The 22,467-nt window shown below is 43.4% G+C and overlaps 1 protein-coding gene across 2 annotated transcripts in view; it reads right to left on the bottom strand.

Annotated features, from left to right (window-relative positions):
- Positions 1-5,859: 5,859 nt before the first annotated feature.
- Positions 5,860-22,467, bottom strand: part of zzef1 (zinc finger, ZZ-type with EF hand domain 1) — a 34,368-nt gene continuing 17,760 nt past the window's right edge. The window contains exons 37-54 of one of the 2 annotated variants that reach the window (XM_030439074.1): positions 22,288-22,460; positions 21,858-22,053; positions 21,585-21,781; positions 21,024-21,304; positions 20,612-20,786; positions 20,389-20,521; positions 20,072-20,298; positions 19,654-19,962; positions 19,475-19,575; positions 18,642-18,777; positions 18,112-18,471; positions 17,868-18,011; positions 17,243-17,411; positions 17,039-17,137; positions 16,718-16,883; positions 14,934-15,084; positions 11,872-11,943; positions 5,860-8,820 (exon numbers count right to left, since the gene is read on the bottom strand). In XM_030439074.1, coding sequence (XP_030294934.1) covers positions 8,740-8,820; positions 11,872-11,943; positions 14,934-15,084; positions 16,718-16,883; positions 17,039-17,137; positions 17,243-17,411; positions 17,868-18,011; positions 18,112-18,471; positions 18,642-18,777; positions 19,475-19,575; positions 19,654-19,962; positions 20,072-20,298; positions 20,389-20,521; positions 20,612-20,786; positions 21,024-21,304; positions 21,585-21,781; positions 21,858-22,053; positions 22,288-22,460 — 3,170 coding nt within the window. In that variant the 3' untranslated portion in view covers positions 5,860-8,739. The remainder of the gene's footprint in view (positions 8,821-11,871; positions 11,944-14,933; positions 15,085-16,717; positions 16,884-17,038; positions 17,138-17,242; positions 17,412-17,867; positions 18,012-18,111; positions 18,472-18,641; positions 18,778-19,474; positions 19,576-19,653; positions 19,963-20,071; positions 20,299-20,388; positions 20,522-20,611; positions 20,787-21,023; positions 21,305-21,584; positions 21,782-21,857; positions 22,054-22,287; positions 22,461-22,467) is intronic. The other variant, XM_030439075.1, reaches the window with a different exon arrangement.

Genomic DNA, 22,467 nt, shown 5'->3' on the forward strand with positions numbered 1-22,467 from the left:
TCCAATAATGAGGTGAAGAAGTCGTCAGGTCACAGCAGAAAGTTTCTCGTTGGCAGTTGTGGTTGCTTGAAAATGAAAACAACAACCACGATCCCACACTACTCACGTCTTCTGTTTTGTTTCTATTGGGAGTCCCCTAGTGGCAGAAATTACAAACTGCGCATTTAACTGTAGGTGTATGTGCACACCTAGTTCTGGCTGGACCGTCGGTGTAAGACAAGAAAGTCATTTAATACATCTGTGGGCTTGGTGCGATAACTTCCTGGAGCCTCGTCTGGTCGCTTGAGAATGTTACGGTGACGACAAGCTTCCAGGAAGTCACCGCTCCCTGCCAAGAGCAGTCTGGCACTTAAACACGTTAAATCATTTGCTTTTTTTTTTTTTCATTTTGGTTTCTGTACAAATTCATAACAAGATATGATGTTGTTACTAGTGAACTTTTTTCTATAGCTTGGGACAGAGTCCTGCTAGCTGTTCCCCTCTGTTCCCAGTCTTTGTGCTAAGCTATGCAAAAAAAAGAAAAAAGAAATAACCTGAAACTAAGAATTAGAGCTTTGGCCTAGAATGGACAGACAGAACACTCTCGCCTTTAACATCTGTCATGTGTTTGATTGGCCACCGTAGGGGAGAGTGAGACGAGGGGTGTTCAGTTGGTTGCAATCTGCAACCGACATGATGAATATAAGATTCTTGTACAGAGAAAGAACACGCAAAAGCACACATTATAAGGACTGAACTCACAGCTTGTGTTTGTGTGTGTGTTTTTCTGTGTGTGTGTGTGTTTGTGTGTTTGAACTTTTCACTCACACCAGCTGTTCTGCAGAGGCATCAGCAATCAAATTCCTCCTCCAGGGATAAAATGCCAAAAAGGATTCCAGGACGTTTGCGTGACTCTTGAAAGGCCGTGTCATGTTTACCTGTGACAGCCGCACCCACAAGACAGAGCTCATTCAGAGTAGAAACTCCTGGCCCGCAAACACAAAGTGTATGTTGACCGTTTTCCTTTGTCATTCTGTCCACAACCATGCAGGTTATCTTTTTAATACTATTTGTTGCAAGACTCCAGTACATGTACTTAATCACCAAACTAGCTCCCTCCCTGGTGACCGAGAGACCATTATTAGCTCGGCCTCGATAAATGGTCCTTCCTGTTTAAAAGCTTATTGAAAGACTATGAAAGCCATCAGCTGTTTCATTCATGCCTCACAATCACTGGCTTCCTGTCATGGTCATAACAGCCATCACAACCATTTTCACTTGAGTTGCTTTAACTGAGATTAATGTTCATGTGTGTTTATTAGTAGAGGGAGTAAATCTCGCTAAAACCAATTGTATATAACCATTTCAAAGTCAACTCCATGACATACTGTAAGTGCCGGACTGACGGCTGGCTTACAAGAATGAATGGGTAAAGATGAAGCAACTAAACTGTTTGGGCGCACTGGTTTCCAAAACAGTGACAATTATTTGAGCAAAGAAGGCAAAAGGCAACAATCGGAGAACCTCAACTTTTCCGTCCCTCATGCCCTGATGCAGAGTCAGTCAGTCCGTCTGTTCCTAAGCTAATTTGGCTGTTAATGTCCAGTTGCAGACATCGGTCATGGCAGGGCAGTCCATCTCCTCTCATCTCCATCGCATTAGAGCCACTAGCTCCTTTTAGTCATGCACAGCCCTCGTCCTAATGATCCAGATTAGTTAACAGCCTTGGCACCACGGCTGTCATGTTGGAACCCCCAGCTATCCATTATAGCCCACCTTTTCCTGGTGCCACAGGTGGCCGTTCCAATAACAGCCTGCCTCTAACCCAGATAGGAGACAGGCGAGAAATTAGATCAAAAACAGCGAGCTTCTCCCTCCGAGTGCAATCACACAATAGCATGTGCGGAGCTGCTAAATATGGCTGTAGGCCTTCGGTGCGTCTTATTCTCAGCGGGTTGTTTGAACTACCCAATTATCCCCGAGCCTCTGGAGAGGTGACCCACACTGGCCCCCTGTCCCAGGAGGGTGACAGGAAGTAGGTCTCATTATGACAAGGTGGAGATGGAGTTTCCTGCAGCGCGACAACAGTTTCATCAGCAGGGTTGTGGGTTCAGATGGCGTCAAAGGAGAACGGTGAGAACTGACTCGCGAGGAGGGGACGGCACAGGCCGAGAACATGACCGGTGAATACAAGCACTCTAGCACATCGAAAGCTCATCGAGATGAGTTATTTCCTGAGAGAAAATGATGGTGGAGATGATTTCAGACTCAGTTCAGTGTCTAGCCATGTTCACTCAAAGGCTACCAAATCCAGCTGAGCTGAGCCCCGTCGCCTGTGGTGACCCCCCCACTGTGATCCAATGTCTATGTCCAGGTGAACCCTGGGGCTACTGGCTCCATTGCTAACTGAGCAAAAAGCTGATGAGCTAACAGTAGCTGGTAACAGCCAAGGAAAACTAGCAAAAGGCAGCACTTGTACTCCCTTATGCAAACAAATATTTTATATGAGTTTTTATTTTGTAATTTATTTGTATCTTTCTACAGATCTGTTTTCACTTTGGCATTAAAGGGTCATTTTCTGTTGATCAGTGTCAAAAAAGGCAGATAAGGGGCGCGCAGGTGGTCGAGTGGTTAGAGCGCATGCCATAAATGCAGCCGACCCTGGTTCGATTCCGGCCGGAGGTCCTTTGCTGCATGTCACATCCCCCTCTCTCTCCCATATTTCCTATCTGTCTACTGCTTAATAAAGGTGTCTATGCCAAAAAATCTTAAAAAAAAAAAAAGGCAGATAAGGGGTGCCGTTTAGCTCAGTTGGTAGAGCAGGTCTCATGTGCAGAGGCTTTGTCCTCACTGCGGCGGCCCCGGGTTCGAGTCCCGGCCTGGGCGCCCTTTGCTGCATGTCTCTCCCTCTCTCTCTCATCCCGTTTCCTGTCATATCTTCAGCTGTACTATCAATTAAGCCGATAAAAGGCCAAAAAAATATTAAAAAAAAAAAAATAAGATAAAATCTTTGACTCAGTGTTGTAACGTGATAAAAACACGGAATATTCCAAAAGGAGGCAAATATGGGCGTGGTATTTGTCATGCCTGACCTGTTGTAATGCTTGCATTATTGAATTATTCTTAAAGTGACAGTGGGGGCAAACACAGACAAACCCAGACCAAAGTATCATTTTAACAAAATCAAGTTGAATAGGAATAAACTCCCAGAAAACAGAGAGTACTGTCAGCCGAGTGGAGCTCTAACCATGAGTCTTTTCATTGGTGGCTGTCTCACGACAGACACAATTTTCAATCAAAACAAGTGACCACAGATGAGGAGGCATTTGATTGTGTGCCTCCGAAATGACGCAAATGACACACTTAGCATATGTCTGGTGACAGCAAAGATCCCTCGATGGGAGGAGGGAGGGGCGATCCGCAGCAGGGGACGGATAAAGGATGCAAATGATTCAAATGGGCAACATGTCCCTCAGCTGACCTTAATAATTAGTGTCACACTGTACTTTCCTAATTCATCTGAGTGGTCTCACCGGAAAACATAATGTAGGGAAATGGACAGGAGCCTGCTGTGTAACTGCTAAAAGCAACCTTTTGGAAAACATTCGCAATCTGATTCATTGGATGCTCACGGTGGTTCGTGATTCACACGCGCAAACAGCTGAAGGAGACGATCATGAAAGGCAAATGAGGGCTGAGACATAATGTTGCTGTCGTGCTCAGTGCATATGGCCCATGAATCAGGCTCTCGGCTAAGTGTTAGTGTCAGCTAGTTAGCTACTACAGCTACCACAGAAAGGATGTCTTGATTTTTGCTCTTTACAGGGCTGCAAGTCTATCTGTGGAACACCATCAGAGGGAAAATTTGGATGAGTGACTCTGAATTAAGCTGCTGTTGTTAACAGTGCCTTATCACATCGATGCTATGCGAGAAACCCAGCACACAATCCCACCTAAGACAACCAGGTACTGTAGGAAGAAGGTAGCGAGAGGTGATGTTCTGATAGCCTCTATAGTGTTTGTCTTTAAAGCCTTGTTAACTCACTGTAAAACACTTAAGTCAAACTTGACAGACACAAAATACAACTCACTGACCCAGTCTTGGTTATTCTTTCCAAAATGATCTCTCGCTCTCTCCATCAAAATTATTAATTAATTCACTGACTAAAATGTGAAATTATTCCCCGTCTACACGCTGTTTTCAACCACAGCTAATGCTAATTCTGACTTCTTCTACCGGTGTGGTGTTTTCTTGTCCCCCGGGGCCATAGTCCTGTTTGGAGCCATTGTAAATCACCTCTGTAATGTATCCCTGGTATTTAAACTGGGCTCTGTGAGTCTCATTTGCTGTGTCCAAGCCTCAGGCTTCTGTCAGCTAATAGACCCTTTTCGAGGCAGACATTTTCACGTCAAAGCAGGAAAAGCATTGGTGGAATTAATGGAACATTAAGGATGGCGTTTTCAGGGCTCTGGTATTCAGCATGGTCGCTAAAATGTCATGGCTTGCTGGGACACTTAAAAGCATTGAGCCATGGTTATTGTTATTGGTCACACCAGTGCTTTGCTGGCTTTGACAAGTCAACATCTGATTTGAGGAGGGTCAATAGGGCCACTTAGCTCCACGGCTAGCTAGAGCCACAGATAGCTACAGCAGAGAGTCCAGCATAGTGAGCAGCAGTAGGCGGTTATGCTGCCCCCTGTAGTTTTGGAGCCAACTTCAAATTCTGGCTGGTTCGGACACAGACCACCTTTAAGCTAAGTAATAATAATAATAAAGTTAGTTCTGTGTCTGTGAACTGTGTTTATTTCCATCAGCTGCTAAGGTAATTGATTCATGAATGACATTGACATTGTTGCTCTAGCTAACAGGAGCTAACTGGCTAAATGTGTTAGCGTTGTGGATAACCAGGCAAATTCATTAAAAAACTGGCTGAGAGAACGGAGGATGATGATAACACATGTGAGCATTTATTTTGTATATTTTTTTCATTACTTATTCATTTAATACCGAACACCTTGTGGCTTCATAATATGTCAAACTTGAAAAGTGAAGAATTTTGTATGGATATGCTCATCAAACAAGTAGGATCCATCCCTTTTTTCCATTAGCATTTGCCTCCGCTGGAACTACTTAATTGTAAGGGAAAAGATGCTACGTGGCTAAAATCATTCATTTTTAATCTCAACGAAGCATCACCCACGTTCACAAGGGCATCCCCATGAGCCTTTTTGTTTTTCTCTCTGCCTTCATGGCTACTTCTTTTCACCGTGGGTAAATTACAGCCCTTGTGGGATCCTGGCTGAAAAAGGTGGATACAGAGCAGGGAAAGAGAGAGAAGGAGCGGTGGGGGGTGGACAGGAGAGCTGACTCACTCCGGTGTGGGGGCTTTTGTGGCACAGAGGGGCACTGAATCATCTGGTGCCTTATTGAATATTTCCTCCATTTGATGTCATTATCGCCCCAGTGATCATCACTCCCATCATCAGCGCTGTCCCTGAGTCTCCAGATTACAGATAGAGGAAGCAAAAAGGCAGACCGGGGGGATGGGGGGCCTTTGAGGTAAAACCATGGGTGTAAGAAGAAACTAATAAACAGAAGGAATACCAATGTTCTCCTTGGACAAATAGCAGAAAAAAATGGACTTTAGATTGCAGAAGGGAAACTATCTGGCTGAGGGTAATAAAGAGCAAGAGATGTAGGAATAGAAGCAGTGTGAAAGAGAACTATTGATGGTGTTGCATCACTGAGTACAGTATCTGCTGGGAGCGAGTGCGTGGGCCCTAATCGATGCCGATTGAGTGATCAATATATTGTTTGTTGCCGCACACAAAATTCTTGGTTGAGCCTGCAGATAAGAAAAAACAGGAGGACAGGGGGGCTCGCATTTAAGTCATTTCTATTTTTATTAGAAATGGATCACATTTCAACCCAAGCATTATTTTCTTTTACCTTCAATGTGCCATGCATACAAAATCAGAATCAAAGTGTCCATCTGTTAGTGCCCAATAAAGTTTATATTTGTAAGGGGTTGATATCAAAGTCTTTCTCCTGTGCAATTAATATTCACAGATATATGTACATTCAAATTAGTCAGCCTCAAATATCAAGCATCCTCGCAAAAGAAACCAACAATAAAAGTAAAAAGTTACAAAAAACTTCAAATGAAACAATATATTTCTCTTTTAAAATATAATTAATAACTATTCGGCTAACATGAGTTAAATTATGATTGCTTCATTTTTAACCATAGGCACGTCGTAGATAGGTGAGGCGTCGTAGAAGCCAAACTGAGGCCGTGTATCTCTTCCTCTCTCCTCACTGCAGCTGATGTTTGTGTAAACAAAACCACCGAGCTAGTCTGCAGTCCTCATAGGGACCGCTTTGAAAATAAAAAGTAAAAACAGAAAAAATACAAAAAATAAAAATTAACAATGTCTAAAGGTTTCCTCTGCTCCAGCTCCTCACAGGGTATCTATCTGATATGTGATAAACAGAGAAGGAACTCTACCTGGAGCTCTTTCAGAGATGTTTCATGGCTCACAATGATTGGTTTCTTTGGTATAAACCACCATGAATTCCCTCCAACTAAAGGATTCTTCTTCATCTGAAATGAACACCCCCCCCAATCTACTCACTCTCTTTGAAACTCGTGTTTAGATTTGTCAACACACAAAACTCGACGCCTTCTCTGACATGACTGAACTCTGTGGATGTGGCTTTAAGCGGACAGTTCACCCCGACAAAACAAAAACACTTACTTTTCCTCTTACCTGTTGTGCTTTTTATCCATTTAGATTGTTTTGGTGTGAGCTGCTGAGTTTTGGAGATAACCGCCTTCTGTTGCATATGATGGAAGTAGATGGCACTCTGTGGTCCTCAAAGTGAGAAAATCCACAGACCATACTGTGAGCAGCTTTGTGTAGGAAATATTTTCTTTTTGTCTCACCGCGCAAAACGAAGTGCGCATCTAGAAGCCAGCCAACTAAGGTAGTTAAGCCAGCTAATGTTACAGCTTGGCGAAGAAAGAAAATAGTTCCCTTGCAAAGCTGCTCATAACTGCAAGCAACAAGGTTTCTCTAGGTGAATCCAGGTGACAGACATCGCTGTTGAGCCTTTCAAATGTATGTTCGTGGCACTTCGGCGTTCGTCTTCAGCCGATACCTCCAAAACTCTGCAACTCCCTCCAAAACACTCTAGATGGTTAAATAGCACTACAAATCGGAGGAAAAATATGTATTTTTTCAGTGAACTGTCCCTTTAATAAAATGTGGGGTTAGCGTGATGCAATTGAAAATCACATGAAACAACAAAGTGTCACATCAATGATCTGTGTAATTACAAAAGATGAGGTAATTCAGTATTAAAGAATCCATTCCTTGTGGTACTAGTGAATAACTGGGATAACGTGTCTATTTTACAGTCACCTTTATGTTTATCATTTTTATCACAATGACAGTAAATTCATTCTTTATAAGTGATATTAGGGACTCACAGTCCATCTGTGTAATAGTGGAAAACAGCAGCTTTGCTCTGTTTTGAATATTTATGTTACAACACCAGCGTTTCCTGCAGTCGTTATGGTACACAAGGTATGAGGACACGATAGTAGGATCCACCATCGTCTCTGATTCACTGCTTTGAAAAGCAAATCATGAATTGCTGAAGTTAATTAAACATTAAAATAATGCGAGTTAATAAATAAGTTGTGGATAAAACTGAAGGCCTTTAAGAGATTCATCGTTTCTCTCTGACTATTTTTTTTTTTTTTTTTTTTTTTGCTATTATTCATTTTCATGAACATCATTTGACATCATAATGGTCTTTCATTCATTCACTAGTGATGGAGTGAAAATACTTCAGCATATTGATAGGATAACAAAGAGGAATGCATTGCGATAGTACAGTATCACAGTTTTCCCTCAGCTGTAGTATCAATTCTCATCTTACGCAGACTATGGCTATTGTGAGTATCGTCTTCATCCTGTTCGGTACGATCATCAGTTGTGGGTCTTAGTGTGTGTTGCACTTTTCATCGTGTCACGCTGCAGATCAGATATATGTTGAGGATATCTATGATGATATACTGATCCTTCCCTTCAATAACAGTCGTAAAAAATATCACGTACTTCTGTTGTCTGAAAAGGTTAGTAAGTAAGTAGGAAAGGAAGAAGGAGATAAGGTGAGTAGGAAAGGAAGGAAGTGTGGATTAAATGAAACAAGGAGAAAAGGAAGGAGGAAGGGAGTGGAATGAGCTAGTAGGTCAGTACTTTCTCCCCATGGTGACTAATGAGACTCCACTGTCCTGGACAGTATTTTTAGGATGCTCTACATGTCCACAGAGACACGCAAAGTCGCCAAGGTGACCTGTTTTCACCGTGATCAACTATGTAACCCAGAGTGGCTGCTGTTTAGGAGGAAGAAAGGCAGGACAAAAAGGAATATACTTCCCCTTGAAAGTCGTGAATTTGGCACACTTCATGTCCTTTAGCACGGCATCTTCAAGTAAAAACTTTATTTAAAAAAACAAACGAACAAACAAAAAAAAAAAAAAGGGAAAAAAAACACGACCCCCGCAATTGTTCCTGTTCGAGTGAATGCACATGCTGATATACTGGATTCACGTAAGGCAAAAAGGATTGTGAGTAAGTGTGGAAAGTGCTCTTGGAGTAGCCCTCCACAGCTCATGTCCAGAGTACTGCAGAGTTACCAGAGTGGAGGGGGTTACCCCCCCTTCTTCACGTAGTTCTCCTCCCTTTCTCTCAAGGGGACATGTTGAGTAGCTTGGTAGATTTATTGGGGTAATTGATGGCCAGGCTGATGGCAGCGATGTTCTTCAGAGCCTGCACAATAAAAGAAAAAAAAAAAATATGTGAATGAAATACAGAAGAATTGCTGCAGGGAGAGAAAATCAGCAGAGTGAAGAGAGCGAATGAGACGTGAGAAACCTTGTTTTTCACCTGGGCTGTGCACTGCATGTTTAGTGGTGATAAATAGGAGAACTGGGGGTGACTAAACTGATGATGCAAGGACTTCTGTGCACTTTATATCGCCCTTACTTAATAACCAAAGTGCTAAACTGATGAAGTGCTTTTGTCCTCTCCCAGAAGAGGACAGTAACTAGGGGAAACTTCTTGGACATTCATTTTGCTTTGTTTTTCTGCGGTTCATCAATCATTACAAACAAAAATGGTAAATATCATGGAATTCGGGATAGATTGACATTTAGTTAATCCAATTATATTTTGCACGTCCTTACTAACACCAATATGTACATTGCGGTACATATTTGTATTTTACCCGATAAAACTACAGCATCACAGACTTAATTACACTTTTGTTCGTAATATCCCTACAATATAGTAAACCACATCTTGACAGCACCATATGACAGGTCAGCCAAACAATAAGACCGTATCAAAACAGAATAGTTGAGAGGAAATCAATGTAAGTACACTGAGCACAGCGTTGTCACTTGTGACAAAACCACACATTTTTTTTAAGTGCTGTTATTGGTTTAAAAGCTGCATTTGAACTATATTTTGTTCATGCCAGAGAGGCTGTCTGAATCTGACACAAACCTACCCGTCACAACAGATCGATAGGCCTGCAGAGGCTTGCTGCAGCACCGTCAGCACCTCTCCATGTGACGGCGACTAGTCTCCTCAGGATCAACTGTTGACCTTTTTTTCCACTTTCTCTTTTTTTAAATTACTTTTTTGAAGGTGGAGGTTTCGGGGGCCCACCCCAGACAGTAAATGTCTTTCTTGATCCCCAAACCTGTCTACTAGTAACACTGTCAGAATTAAATGTACACTTGTATGCTCTTTAAATGTCAAATTGTAAAATTGTGCACAATAGCCATCAAATCTGCATGTTATATTTGTACTGCTACCTTTGTATCGTGGGTTGGCGAATAGTTTTGGTTAAGCTAGGACGCACCACTTAAGCAGCAAACATTTCTTTGGGCTACTTGGGAGCAGCAGAACAGGCTTTTCACCATAACATTGATGGATGATCACTTTTTAAAGCAAACATTTGTCTAACACATTCTGCAGACCTGGAGCAAAATTTGAATTTGAGTCACGTTTCTGGCCACCTGACGGATGATGGTCTGATGCTCACTATTTTCTTTAGTCAGTTTGCTGTTAGCTAGTTGCTTACTTTGTCTACTGTTTGGTGCAGGTAGCTTACAGTTAGTTAGATTCTTAAGCGTTGGTTTTCCCTGGTTTTAAACGCTGCATTACCGTAGAGTGATGTCGTTGTTTTTTTTTGTTTTTTTTTCAGAATTTACCAGACTGTTTTACCTGTTCTAATACTTGCCTTTACCAACCTAATATATCTCATGATGTCATTATATCCACAGCACTGATGATTATTTATCAAAAATGTCATTGTGTTAATATTTCATGAAAGCACCGATAGTTCTCTCCACAATACTGTCGCAATGTTGTTGCATTTATGAAGTGTTATTGAAGAGATTTAGAAATATCAGGATCAGAGCTGAGGGGAACTGTAAATAGGGGAGAATTCTCTATGGTATTTCAACTCCATGTGATCCCTTTCCCAAAATACAGACATTTGATCCCTTCTTAACATTAAACTACTGAATAGTGACGGCAGCTGTCATCTGGTTTAAGTGACACTTAAAAGAATTTGTTATTTCGAATAAAATAAACTGTTTATTTTTAGGTCTTTTTATAATCCATTCTGCACCCTAACTCTTGTGGCTGTTCAATGATTTATAATTTCAACACTATAAAATTCTCTCTCTTTTAAAAATTACCCTTCCCCCTGGTGATTTCCTTGGAGCCGAGAGGTCCATTACAGCTCCAGGTAGTGCCCTGACACACAGCAGCACTTGCTGAGTTGGCTGTCAGCGGGCTCAGATGGTTTAAAGGGCAATGCCTTTGCAAATGTCGCACCGAAAGACAGGCATCTTACACTGTTCTCAGTGTTTAATTGAGTGAACAACAGGATGAATTAAAGCCAGGGAGGGGTGGAGTGAACATGATCCTCTGAACACTGTCCAACCTGTGTAGTGGTATAATAAATCCATCAGAAAATAACAGGCCACAGAAGAGATAAAGACTTGGAGAAAATATAGTCCCTGACGAGTGGAGCTTTGGAACATTTTTCCAGCCCTTTGAAAGTGAACCTCCGCCAATTTACTCTTGAACTCTGCATCATTGTTATCATAATAGTTATGACTACTGCCAAGTCACCTATGCTTTTGTTTTCAAGCCGACAGGTATTAGGTAACTGCTCAACAGAACCACCCACAATGTTTTTTTTTCCACCACCCCACATCCTCTGCTCCTCTTAACTGCCTTCAGGCTCCTCTGATGTGTTACAAGGTCCACAGTACAGAGAACGCACACAGTACTGTGGCGCGCACCCACAAATGCTAATGGACAGTAATTACCAAATACATTAGTCCTGAGTGTGGCCCACACATATTCAAAACAAGGGGAGGGGGGGTGCTGAGGGATCTGCTGGGTGTCAACAGCTCGCTGATTCACTAGCAAAAGAGACTCTAGCCCCGGGCTGACTCACAGTGGCTGAAGACTGTTCAATCAACAGGACTGCGTGTTCAAAAAAGACCGGTTCATGATATCACAATGCTTAAGGGTGCACGGACAACTTCTTCGGGCTACTATCACCCGTGTGAGTCAGAACCCCCCTGACTGAAAACATCAAAATTGACCTGAGAGAGCCTGGCAGAAGGCAAGACTTTGAATTCAGAGGAGCAGAGATGTAATTCACAAGTGAGAACATCAAAGGTGACCTGAGAGAGCCGCGCTGACGGCAAAGGCTTTCAATTTGAAGAGGCAGAGGTGTCAAAAGTCATCAGTGATTATTATGCAAAAACAAAAGAGGAGTTTAAGTCTTACCATCGCGGTGTGGTTGAGGAGCTGCTCGTCAGTTGTCATGGCCAACAGGTACTCCTGGAGGATGCCCTGTGCCTGGAAAACACATCAAAGGCTGGTGAGAAGGGTGTCTTCTGCCATGTTTCCAAAAGCAGCAGATAACCTCACAGGCCAGATAGCTGTCATGAATAAAAGGAAGCTACCCGGGACAGACTACTCTAAGAGGTTACATAACGGATGAATTGAGTTATAAATGAGGCCTGGTTCCCTGTTCGCTCTCCATCTCCTTTTCAGCATCAAATTGGACTGAGGAATGTTGGACGAGCCATTAAAAATTATAAACAATCTGAGGAGCGCTTCCACTAAAGCCCTACGGGAGAGACATACCTCGGGTTACATAAGAACACAGAGTCTGGGAACACAGATAAGACTACACAGCGGCTAAATGGGCTGAAACTGGCCAAATGGAGTTTTGTTTTTTACAGCGCTGGAGACACAGTCCAGAGCCGCTCGCTGTCATTCATCTCACAGCACCCCGACTGTTTATGCTGGGGAACATCCTAGGACCATTTGTACAGTCAGTAGTGCATGACATACCCTTTTGATTCATAAATATAACTTTCACTTCCTGCAGTGGAGAGTTCAGTGAATCTCAGTGGAACTGAGTGTGAGCGGCACCGGCCACTGAAGCGCTAAAAATGAGCCATTCAAGGCTCAGACCTAATATGGCCACAGAGGACTCCATGATGTGGCCGGCCACACTTAAGCTTTCCATGATTTTACACATTAGTCAACATGGAGCTGTTGAAGTCGTATGTCACCACTGCTGTTAAAGCTCAAGTGTCAACACGACACGAGGCCCACCAACCTTAGTCTACACTAATCCTTACTTTTTAGGAGGGTGGTGCCAGATGGTGTGGTGTGTTGGATGTAGAACACTGATCCTTACAGCTGATGAAGGCTTTCTAATGTTTCTGTCCAATTCAGGTTAAAAAGTGACCTTTCCCAGTGTTATAGTCTAGGCCAAGTAAACTGAGACGACCAAGACCAGAGTACATCGACACCATAACAAGACCAAAACTTTGAGGGGTTGAGACTCAGTGATGACAAAGACCAAGGCAGGCCAAGACAAGACCAAGAGCAGTGCGATCCCACACTCACATGACACGCTTAGGATAAAATGTGAAACATGCAAACCACAGACTCGCCTCAAATTGATTTGAAAGATCCACAACCCACTAGAAACACCCACAGAAAACTTGATTCACCTAATTCACATCTTCATTGCCATACACACAGTATGAGTGTATGTGTTTAAGTGTACCATGAGAAATGTATTGATAAAATAATCAGAAGGCATTGCAGAGGGGAATTTTATGTGTGAGAATTTTCTTTTGTTTTCTATGAGAAAAGTAATACAAACCTTAAGGAGCTCAAATCCACTTCATCGCTTGTATTCAACACTCCTTATCCATAATAAAGTGACTGGTCTGGAATTAAAATCTAGAGTCCTTTTTTTCTGAGACCGAGACAAGACCGAGTAAAAATGTGTTCAATTCCAAGACGAGGTCTTTCATAAGTGGTCTTGAGACCACACCCAAGTACAAGATTTAACTCGAGTACATCAATACCAACTTTTCCCCCTTATATTAGCCTCAGAACAGTCCGCGTGGTTATAAAATCCTGTGTGCAAATTCAGATGTGATATAGTCCAGGAACAGTGAAACCGCAACATACCCAGTTTCACTTGAATCCAATCTAGATGGAGCACAGCCGGGTTGTCGCCCATGTACAATACCATTCACTGGTTTATTCACACACAATGACAGACACCACATCCTGACTGTCAAGGCTGCCACAAAAGGTAGCAGGTGCATGTTTTTTTTTTGGTGAGGTATCTAATTCTTTTATCTGGAGAATGCTGACAAAATTTTAGATGAGGGAACTGACTGGGTCAACAGAGCCTTTTCAAAATTCCCCAGTGAGTGCACGCTTTACCATCAACAACTGCATCCACGCACTTCTTATTTACCTCTGTCAAAGCCTTCATCTCAGACTACTTTAAGCTGTGGATGAAAAGCAGGATGTTAAAAACCACTGCAGCACCCATTGGTGTTGTGTCGATAAAAGAGAGGCCATGCTCTGTGATGATGCTCAGCTGGATGGAGGTTTCACACACCAAAATGTGTCTATCATTGCTAACACAACACTGGAGAAACCATGAAGGGCATCCCAGTCAAAACTGCTAAGTACTACTACTGCCCCCTGGTGTTTGTTGACAGGCACTGCCCCATCTGGGCGTCTCACATGAACCAACATTCGGTTAGTGCAGATGGGAGCACAGAATCCATCGTGAATGACATGTCGACTGATGTAATGTTATTGTCAGACCAGCAGCCTCGGGCCTCACCGACCAGAGCTGAACGGAACAGGAGAGGTGGTGCTTTTCTGGGACTGTCTGGTTCAATTGCATCTACAGATGGGAAACTCCTGGCTGACGGCATGCTCATAATCCTTGAGGCTTCTCTTAATCAATAATTCAAGACAACTGAGAGAGAGAGGGAGAGAGAGGGAGCCCATACGCATCACAAAATGGATAGCATCTCTTCCTCTTTCCAGCAGCCTGCAGGGAGCCAGTGTGGCACTGTGCTGTCTGGCAGATGGCAGGGCCGGGCTTTGGCCCTGAGCCCGGCGGAGAACAGGTGGGTGGAGGGAAAAACACGCTCATCATCTCACAGAGGGACCAATATAGACAGAGTGAGGCGAGGAAAGACCGAGGTAAAGAATAAAATGTTAAATTAGTTCATTCTAATCATCATTTCATTGAAATAGCCTCAAACTGAATGTTATTAAACCAAAGAAGAAGGTTAACTAAAAACTGGTCTCCACATAATCAGCCTTGTTAAATTTATTCTGTATTTAACCTGCAGAGTCAGTAACACTGTAATCACAGCAAAAACAACCAACACAACTAAACACACACCTCGAAAGCCACACCTCCAGTTTTAACAACAACACCTATACAATCCCAGACGTGGCGTGTGTGTGTGTGTGTGTGTGTGTGTGTGTGTGTGTGTGTCACTCACAATGGCGCGGGCCTCTGCGATGAAGAACAGTTCAGTCAGGGCTCTGTGAAGTGGCAGCAGCACAGTGATACTGGTGGGATCCTGGCTCAGGCTGTTTTCCATGGACATAAAGAGCTGCCACAGAGGTCGCAGCAGAGTCAGCTCACAGGCTCTGGAGTGCAAACAAATCGATAGTTAGACAAACATACACACAACCACAACCACACACACACACACACAGGGGCAGAACAGGAAGATAAAGAGTTAGATTCTGAGAAAAACAAAGCTGTGGCTGAAAAACAACCAGTGAGAGCCACTTCAACTTCATGCATTTATCATGACTCAATCACGCATTTTGCCTCTGACAGCCATAAATGGATTGTTCATTGATGTGGGGATAGACAGAGCCTTCATGTGACTAGATGGGCCCAAATAAAAGAAAAAGAGGATTGTCTGTCGGATGTTTTTTATGCTGATAAATGTTTAATAATTTATTGACAACAAATCACTTCCTGTATATGAATGAAGTGGTTTTCTAACTAAGGTCCAAGGGTCCTTGAGTGGGCTTGAAAGGGGTCCCAAGCAAAAGGAGAAATAGAGTATTTCCACCTTTATCACATTTATGGAAAGAATGAATGACAAGGAAAAAATAAGAGTTGGCCTTTATTGATTGATTGTCATTTATAGCCATCAAAGATTGATCTTTGGGTGACTATGAAGACTGATTTTTGTCTTCAAACCTAAAACTAAACTACTCAGAGGGGATTCCTTAAGACAATATCCTCACTAGCTGAAGATCTGTGGTCTAATGTGAATCTATTGTGGGGATTCCTGATGTAAAAAAAAAAAGTTAGGGAACCACTTTCATAACAGACGAATTAAACAGTGCTCAAAAACTACCAACAATTTTTCCCATAGACAACATTCCATGGCTCACAGTTGAAGAATTTCCACAGCTTGGATCAGCACGAAACTTGTCCGGTTAAAGCATCACCATAAAAAATTAGGAACTGCCTGAGAAAATATTTGGTTCTTCGATAAAATGTGAAAGGTACAAGCTTGTGTACCTAAAAACTTTGAGGTGAAACCCCAAGGAGCATTTGGGCAAAAAATAACTGCGTTTCAAATTCTGTGTTACATACTGCTAACTGCAGGTGGAAGGTAAAGATAACCATGTTGAAATACACCAAACGCAAAATCTGCAGCATAAATAATTCATTTTCAAATCCTTGTTCAACTGTAGGTGAAGTCTGCAACTCCTGTGCCGTCTTTAGCTCTTATCGGACTGCTCTGATTTTGCCGGGGCTCATGGCTATCATAGTTTTTGGATGCCGTTAAACATCTAAGTGAAGTAACAGTAAGATAAAACACACTTTTGAGTGGAGGGAAACTACAGGAAATCCTAATGCCAAGATATCAGCTTAACAAATGTATTACCTGCCTGTGTGAGCACTACCTTTCCATAAAATGTGTGATGTTGTCGCTGCTCGAGTCACTCTGCACATACGCAAATACATAAACACATCCTTTGCCTCATTTCCGTGGTGGTGACATGAGGGATTTATGAAGGCTTTTATGCAAACTGTGTGTGGTACTATCCTGCACCTCAAGGGGAAATACACAGATGGTAAAAATGTGCACTGGGGCCACAAATTAGCATTCCTTAGGCCTTTAAGCCCAAGTTATGTTTGTGCATCTTACTTTGGATGTCAATACATAACACCAGAAGCGTCTAGCTTGAAAAGTAAATTAGGAGAGAAAAAGTGTAGGGGGAATAGAAATGTAAAAAAATGCTGAACTCTTACGTCTGAGACGGACACTGAAGCAGGCGGAGCAACAAGTGAATGGCTTTGAGTCGCTGGTTCCCAGTCTGGCGACAGGCCACGCCCACCTGCCACTCCCAGATGTCAGCCAATGGCAGATGACCGAGCACTTGGTCATCTGCTAACATTTGCTTCAGTATCTCAAACCCTGATGAGAGAGCAAAGGGGAGAGAAGGTGACAACCTGACCAACTTGAGGATTTATTTTGTTAATAAACATGTTACCGAGTGGTCTGCACAGTTTCTCTCTACCAAAGGAAGCAGAAATGTAAAAGGAGTAGCTATTTGTTTTAATGTAAATTACCTGTTTGGAACCGTCCTCTGTGGCCTCCTGTGACTGTGAACTTGTAGCCCCACTCTGTGTTGCTCATGTCTGACATAAATCTGTAGTAGAGGGTATCACCTGAGAGAAACCCAAAAACAACAACATGAAAGTAAATAAATAGAAATGCACATATAAATTCACAGAGCAGAAAAGGAGTGAATGACTTTTTAAAATATTTCTCACCAGGAATCTCAAAATCAGACCATCTCTGAGGAGAGCCGCTGAAGTTGTGGACGTCTTGGAGGAAATCACTGCTGCTGGACATGATGAGCTCATCACAGCCTTCCTCTGTGTAGCAGCGCGAGTCGAATTTTACTGACAGGTAGATAGCCCCTGGAATATGCACCTTGTCCTGAAGGGAGGAAAAGATGGACAAAATAGTGTCTTGTGGTCTGAAACCAAATAGCGAAAACTAAAAAGCATACATCGTGCATGGGCTCCTTTTCAAAAAAGGATCGTACTAACAGTTACTAATTGCGCAACTTACGATTATTTTACTTGTCATTTAATCTGACAATTATTGTAATATATAATTTGCCAGTTGTTTGGCCAATGAAATGTCAGAAATGTCCCGTTTTGTCTCCAACCCAAAGATATTCAGTTAACCGTCACAGAAGCCAAACAATCGATCCATTATTAAAATGGCTGGTGATTAACTTAATAGTTGACAACTAATCCATTTATCATTGCAGCTCTGTGGCCAGTTCAAAGGTTTAAATGGAGAAGTTAGTGCAACAAATTATAAATTATCAAACTAAAAACAGTTATTGTCGCTAACAAGTGAAGGCAGAAAAAGTAGTTGACCCACCTCAAAGTTGGTGTTGTTGTCATATGGGTGTTTGGACTCTCTGACCTGAACCGCCATACCTGGCTCCTCCATGAACTGACAGGCAGTGAGAGACAGACTGCACAGCATACTCTGGCTGCAGCCCTTCAGTACCCTCTGGAGAATCTGATCAGTGATGGATTAAAGACAGTCACATTAATCCACGAAACGCCTATAATGTATCAAATGCAAACTCCACCTCCCCCTCCTCCTCCCTTCTGCCCACCTTCTCCCAGAGCGGCTTCTCCTCGAGCTGCATTAACATGTCCAGGATGTAGGCCATGTGCGATGCACCGTTCAGCTCCAGCGCCTCCTCGCTGAGCGCCGCCTCTGCAGGCCAGTCGGCCAGCAGCGAGGCCAGCACGTGGCGGGCGTATAGCGTGGCGATGGCCTGGTTGACCTTCACCAGGTATTGACGAACGGCCCGATTGCTGCGCACATCAAGCTCCTTGTGCAGGAGAGCTGAACTTTTGGTGCGCCTCTGTTTGGCGTAGCTGAGCTGCAAGTCGCTCTCTGAATTTGTGATGAGCTTCTGGGCCACTACGTTGATCTCCTCGGTGGCCTTTTCACAGTGACTGGGTTTAGACTTGAGGAGGAGGGTGATGACAGCGACATATCAGATTATTGTATTGACAATTTGAAAAACAGCCATTCAAACTTTCTCTCGAAGCATCTCATTTCTTCATTTCATGGCTTGCAATACTGCTAATGTGCCAAAAAGCCATTTCTAAGTGCTGTTTGACATCTCAAACTCACCACACATGACACTACAATCATATCAGTGTCCACGGCCTTGGTGTTCCTCTCCTCAGAGCGAGGTCGCCTGGTAGGCTGCCACTTCTGAGCCAGTGTACGGATTGTCTCATCTGTTTTGATCTCTTCTCCATCAAATCTAAAAATGACACAGAGGAGAGTGGCAGTGTTAGATTGCAAATAAGTCCTTCTCCGTGGTGGATAACAGAGGTGGGAGACAGCCATTGTCTTATAAGTCAAACGTAAGTCTGAAGTCTTTGCACTCAAGCTCATGTCAAGTAACAAGTCGCGACTGACATGTCCCAACTTCCTTAATTTTGACTTTTGAGTCCTAAACAAGTCATACTGCTCTCTTCACAAAAGAAAATGCCATTTCAACAACAGAGCCTCGACTTACCGTTCTTTGTACAACTTTAAAAAATCGAAAAAAGACTGAAGCTGTGGCGTCTCTATCTGTAATTTCATCCTGCATGTGTTGCATATTGCAATTCTCTTTACATGATTTTTGTATGCAGAAAAAAATTTTCTACGGTATAATTTTTTCCAACTGCTGGGAAGGGATATGGATTGCTTAATAGCAAACTCTTTAAATAACATATCTTGTAATCTTAGGGCAAAGGTAAAATGTATTTTCATTACAATGACTTTCAATCAAGTCCATGTTGAGTTGCCTGTTTTGTTTGTTTTTTTAAACATTGTCAAGTCTAAAGTTGTTAAATTTGTTTTAACTCGAGTCTGACCTGAGTCTGAGTCATATGACTCCAGTCTACACCTCTGCCAATAACATAAAGAAAGTAAAGTGAAAAGAAGTTCTCTTTATGGAAGCTGATGCTGACCTCTTCTGCACCTCCAGGAAGAAGGAGTCCGTTCTCTTCATCTGCAGCTCATACATTGCACGCAGGATCGGCAGAGGGGCGTTTAAGGCATCGTGGGTGATCTGCATTGAGAAAAAAAGCACTTTAGACTTAAACATCACAATATATTTTGCTGCATTATAAATAGCATCCCTCATCACCTGGAAGCAAATCTTTGTCTCCTCGTCGAGACCCTCCAAGGGATCCGCCTTGTTGATGTCGACGTCATCAGTGCAACAGCTGGAGTGGTCAGAGTCGTGCTCCTTGTCCTGCTCTCTTTGGTCTCGCTCTGGGTCCTGGGCCATGGAATGGATCTCCCTCTTGGAGGAGTACAACATGATGGAGAGAATCTCGAGATCTCGCAGCAGCCACAGCTTGCTGAAGCCTGTCCCTTTGCTGCACTTCCTAACTAGCAGCTGGGTCAGTCCTGACTGCTGGATGTCCTCCTGAGCTTGCGCTACCCCGTGTTTCTACATGAGAGGACAAAACAGAATGAGAAACTACCAGTTATTTCTGGCCTATTTCCAGATATCCTAACCGCATCTTAAATAATGGACATTTCTAGGTTATGGCAGGTACCTTCAATGTGTTGTAGAGGCCTTTAAGTGCCAAGGAGAGAACCCAGGATGCCTCCACAGCATCAGGAGAGCCATTGTCCTGGCAGCTCTGCAGCAGGTGGCTGATGATAGAGGTGAAATTGCTCAGGTAGCGGCTGAGCAGGGTCTTTGGAGGGACCTGGCTCTCTGACTGCCCCGGGATTCCAGTTGTAGTGGAATCCTGAGACTGGATGAGTTGGTAATCCTTCACTGGAAAGAGGAAAAAGCACACAGAGGGTTAACTCCATGTTTGTTTCTCGACAGAGGCAAAGCCGTTAGAGGCGCTGCGACTGCTCCAACCTGTTTTCCTCTTGCGTGTCTTGACATCCACCACCGCAGCATGGTTCTTTTCTGTGAAGTGTTTGAGCAAGATCATGTTGTGCTGTTCGTTGGCGTTGTCGATAAACACTGTCTGGGTGCCCACACACAGCACCTGACAGACAAGCAGAAGAGTCACGACTCAGCTTAGAGAGTCAGGGAGCACAGTGTACAGTCCTATACAGCGGGGGGGTGTTCTACCTACCTCAGGGAAGCCCACCAGCACCAGCAGTGTGAAGAGGTTGGTGCGTTTGAGGGTTTGTGGTAGCTGCTGAATACAATGGTCGGTGAAGGCAGCGATGACTGTGTTCCACTCGGGGCACGCATTCAGACTGTGTAGGATGTCTGCCACTGTGCACGCCCAATCCAGACCAATACGACTGGGAAATAAAGTAAAAGAAAAGACAATTCTCAAAATAATATATAACAGCTAACGGTTGATAATGATTCAATTTCAAATATGGTAAGTGCTTATAAGTAATTTTATTTTCATTGACTGTTTCAATCATGGTAGGAAAATAATGTATCTCATGTTGTTGGATAAAATTAATGTTAGATCTAACAAGTAGATCTATAAACTACAGTAATAATACATTTCCCACGTATCATCACTTTACCTGTCTAAACAGACAGCCCCCAGGCTGAAAAGCAGCTGGGTGGTCTTCCAGCCCTGGGTGTCTGTACCGACTGCCTCTCCTTGTGATAACAACTCAAATTTGTCTGCCAGGGCCTCTGTGACGGCAGTGTCGGCCTCCATCGGAGAGATTCGGAGCAGCAGCTGACCCAGCAGACCCAGGGTGAGGTGGAAGGTCTCGTTGAGAGAGCCAGCATTGGAAATAACTGCCCTGAAAAGCTGGGGCAGGATAGAGCTCAGACTGGGCAGAGACAGGGTGTTGCCCTGGGTATAAAAGAAGGACGATGACAATGTTATGAGTGGATATTTGAAGTCAGTTTTCTGTGAGTCTCTGCTGGTTACCCAGCAACCTCAAGGCAATGACAAGACTTTACAAAAAAAACAAAATAAAAATAATAATAATAGTCTTGCTTTACCAACAATCAAACATTTTTATCTTTGGATTAAACAAAGGAGACTTAAGTATGAGCTATGCAAATTTTCAAAATGTCACACAACAATACACAGAATCTCAACCCTTAAACTGGTCTTTTGTTTTACGTACTGGTTTGACTGGTGGCAGCATGGCTGCCAGTAGACCCAGGATCCTCTCTCTGGAGCACTCTGAAAACACATGCTCCTGAAGAGGGACCTGGGGCAGCCGCTCATCCGTCTCCTTGACGACGTCAGATTCCGGAGACTGGACTGCTCCTGGTCCAGACTCGGAAGCTGAGAATGGTAACAAACACAAAAAGTTGACAGCTAAGGGATAGACTTAACCACAAGTGAACAAAATCAGAGCCGTCGTCAGGTTAGTGGAGGTCAAGTCAGTGCTTACGTCGGGCCACAGGAGAGAGGGGGTCCTCACTGGATACAGAAGGCGTCTGGCTGAGGCTGGGCGAGTCCAGGGTGTCTTGGGAGACCAGCTTCCTTTTCTCCCCCTCGCCAGTGCTTGGGGGGGATGACACCTCTGGAGGAGCAGAAGGAGGAGAGCCCACTTCCTTTACCTTTTTCTCCTTACCTGATGGTTTACTCTGGATGTGAGAGAATCACAACAGTATTTTATTAAAAAGTCCATTACCTACATACCAGACATATGGCCACATGTACGCACCTCTAGCTAGTTCTGTCTATCAGGTAGACTGTTTAGTTATTTTTTGGTGAATTAAATAACATGTTTGCTTATCCACTCCTACACAATCTCTGCTCTTGTGCTGTTCCATTTCCTGCCACTGTTACAACCCACTCCCAGGACTTCTGTTCCTCACCTTGTCCTTGGGAGAGGACGGGGAGCAGATTGCTGCAGTGCTGCCGGGGATGGAGGAGGTGTCAGTGGCTGTGCTGAGCTCCTGAGAGGACTCTGGAGAGACTGGACACAGCTCACTGTCAGAGCCAGAGTCATTGGACGACAGAAGAGCGAGCAAGGCCGAGGAGCGCAGACCTAAGTG

Source organism: Sparus aurata, chromosome 13, assembly GCF_900880675.1.
Source record: "Sparus aurata chromosome 13, fSpaAur1.1, whole genome shotgun sequence".
In the NCBI taxonomy this organism is placed as follows: Eukaryota; Metazoa; Chordata; class Actinopteri; order Spariformes; family Sparidae; genus Sparus; species Sparus aurata.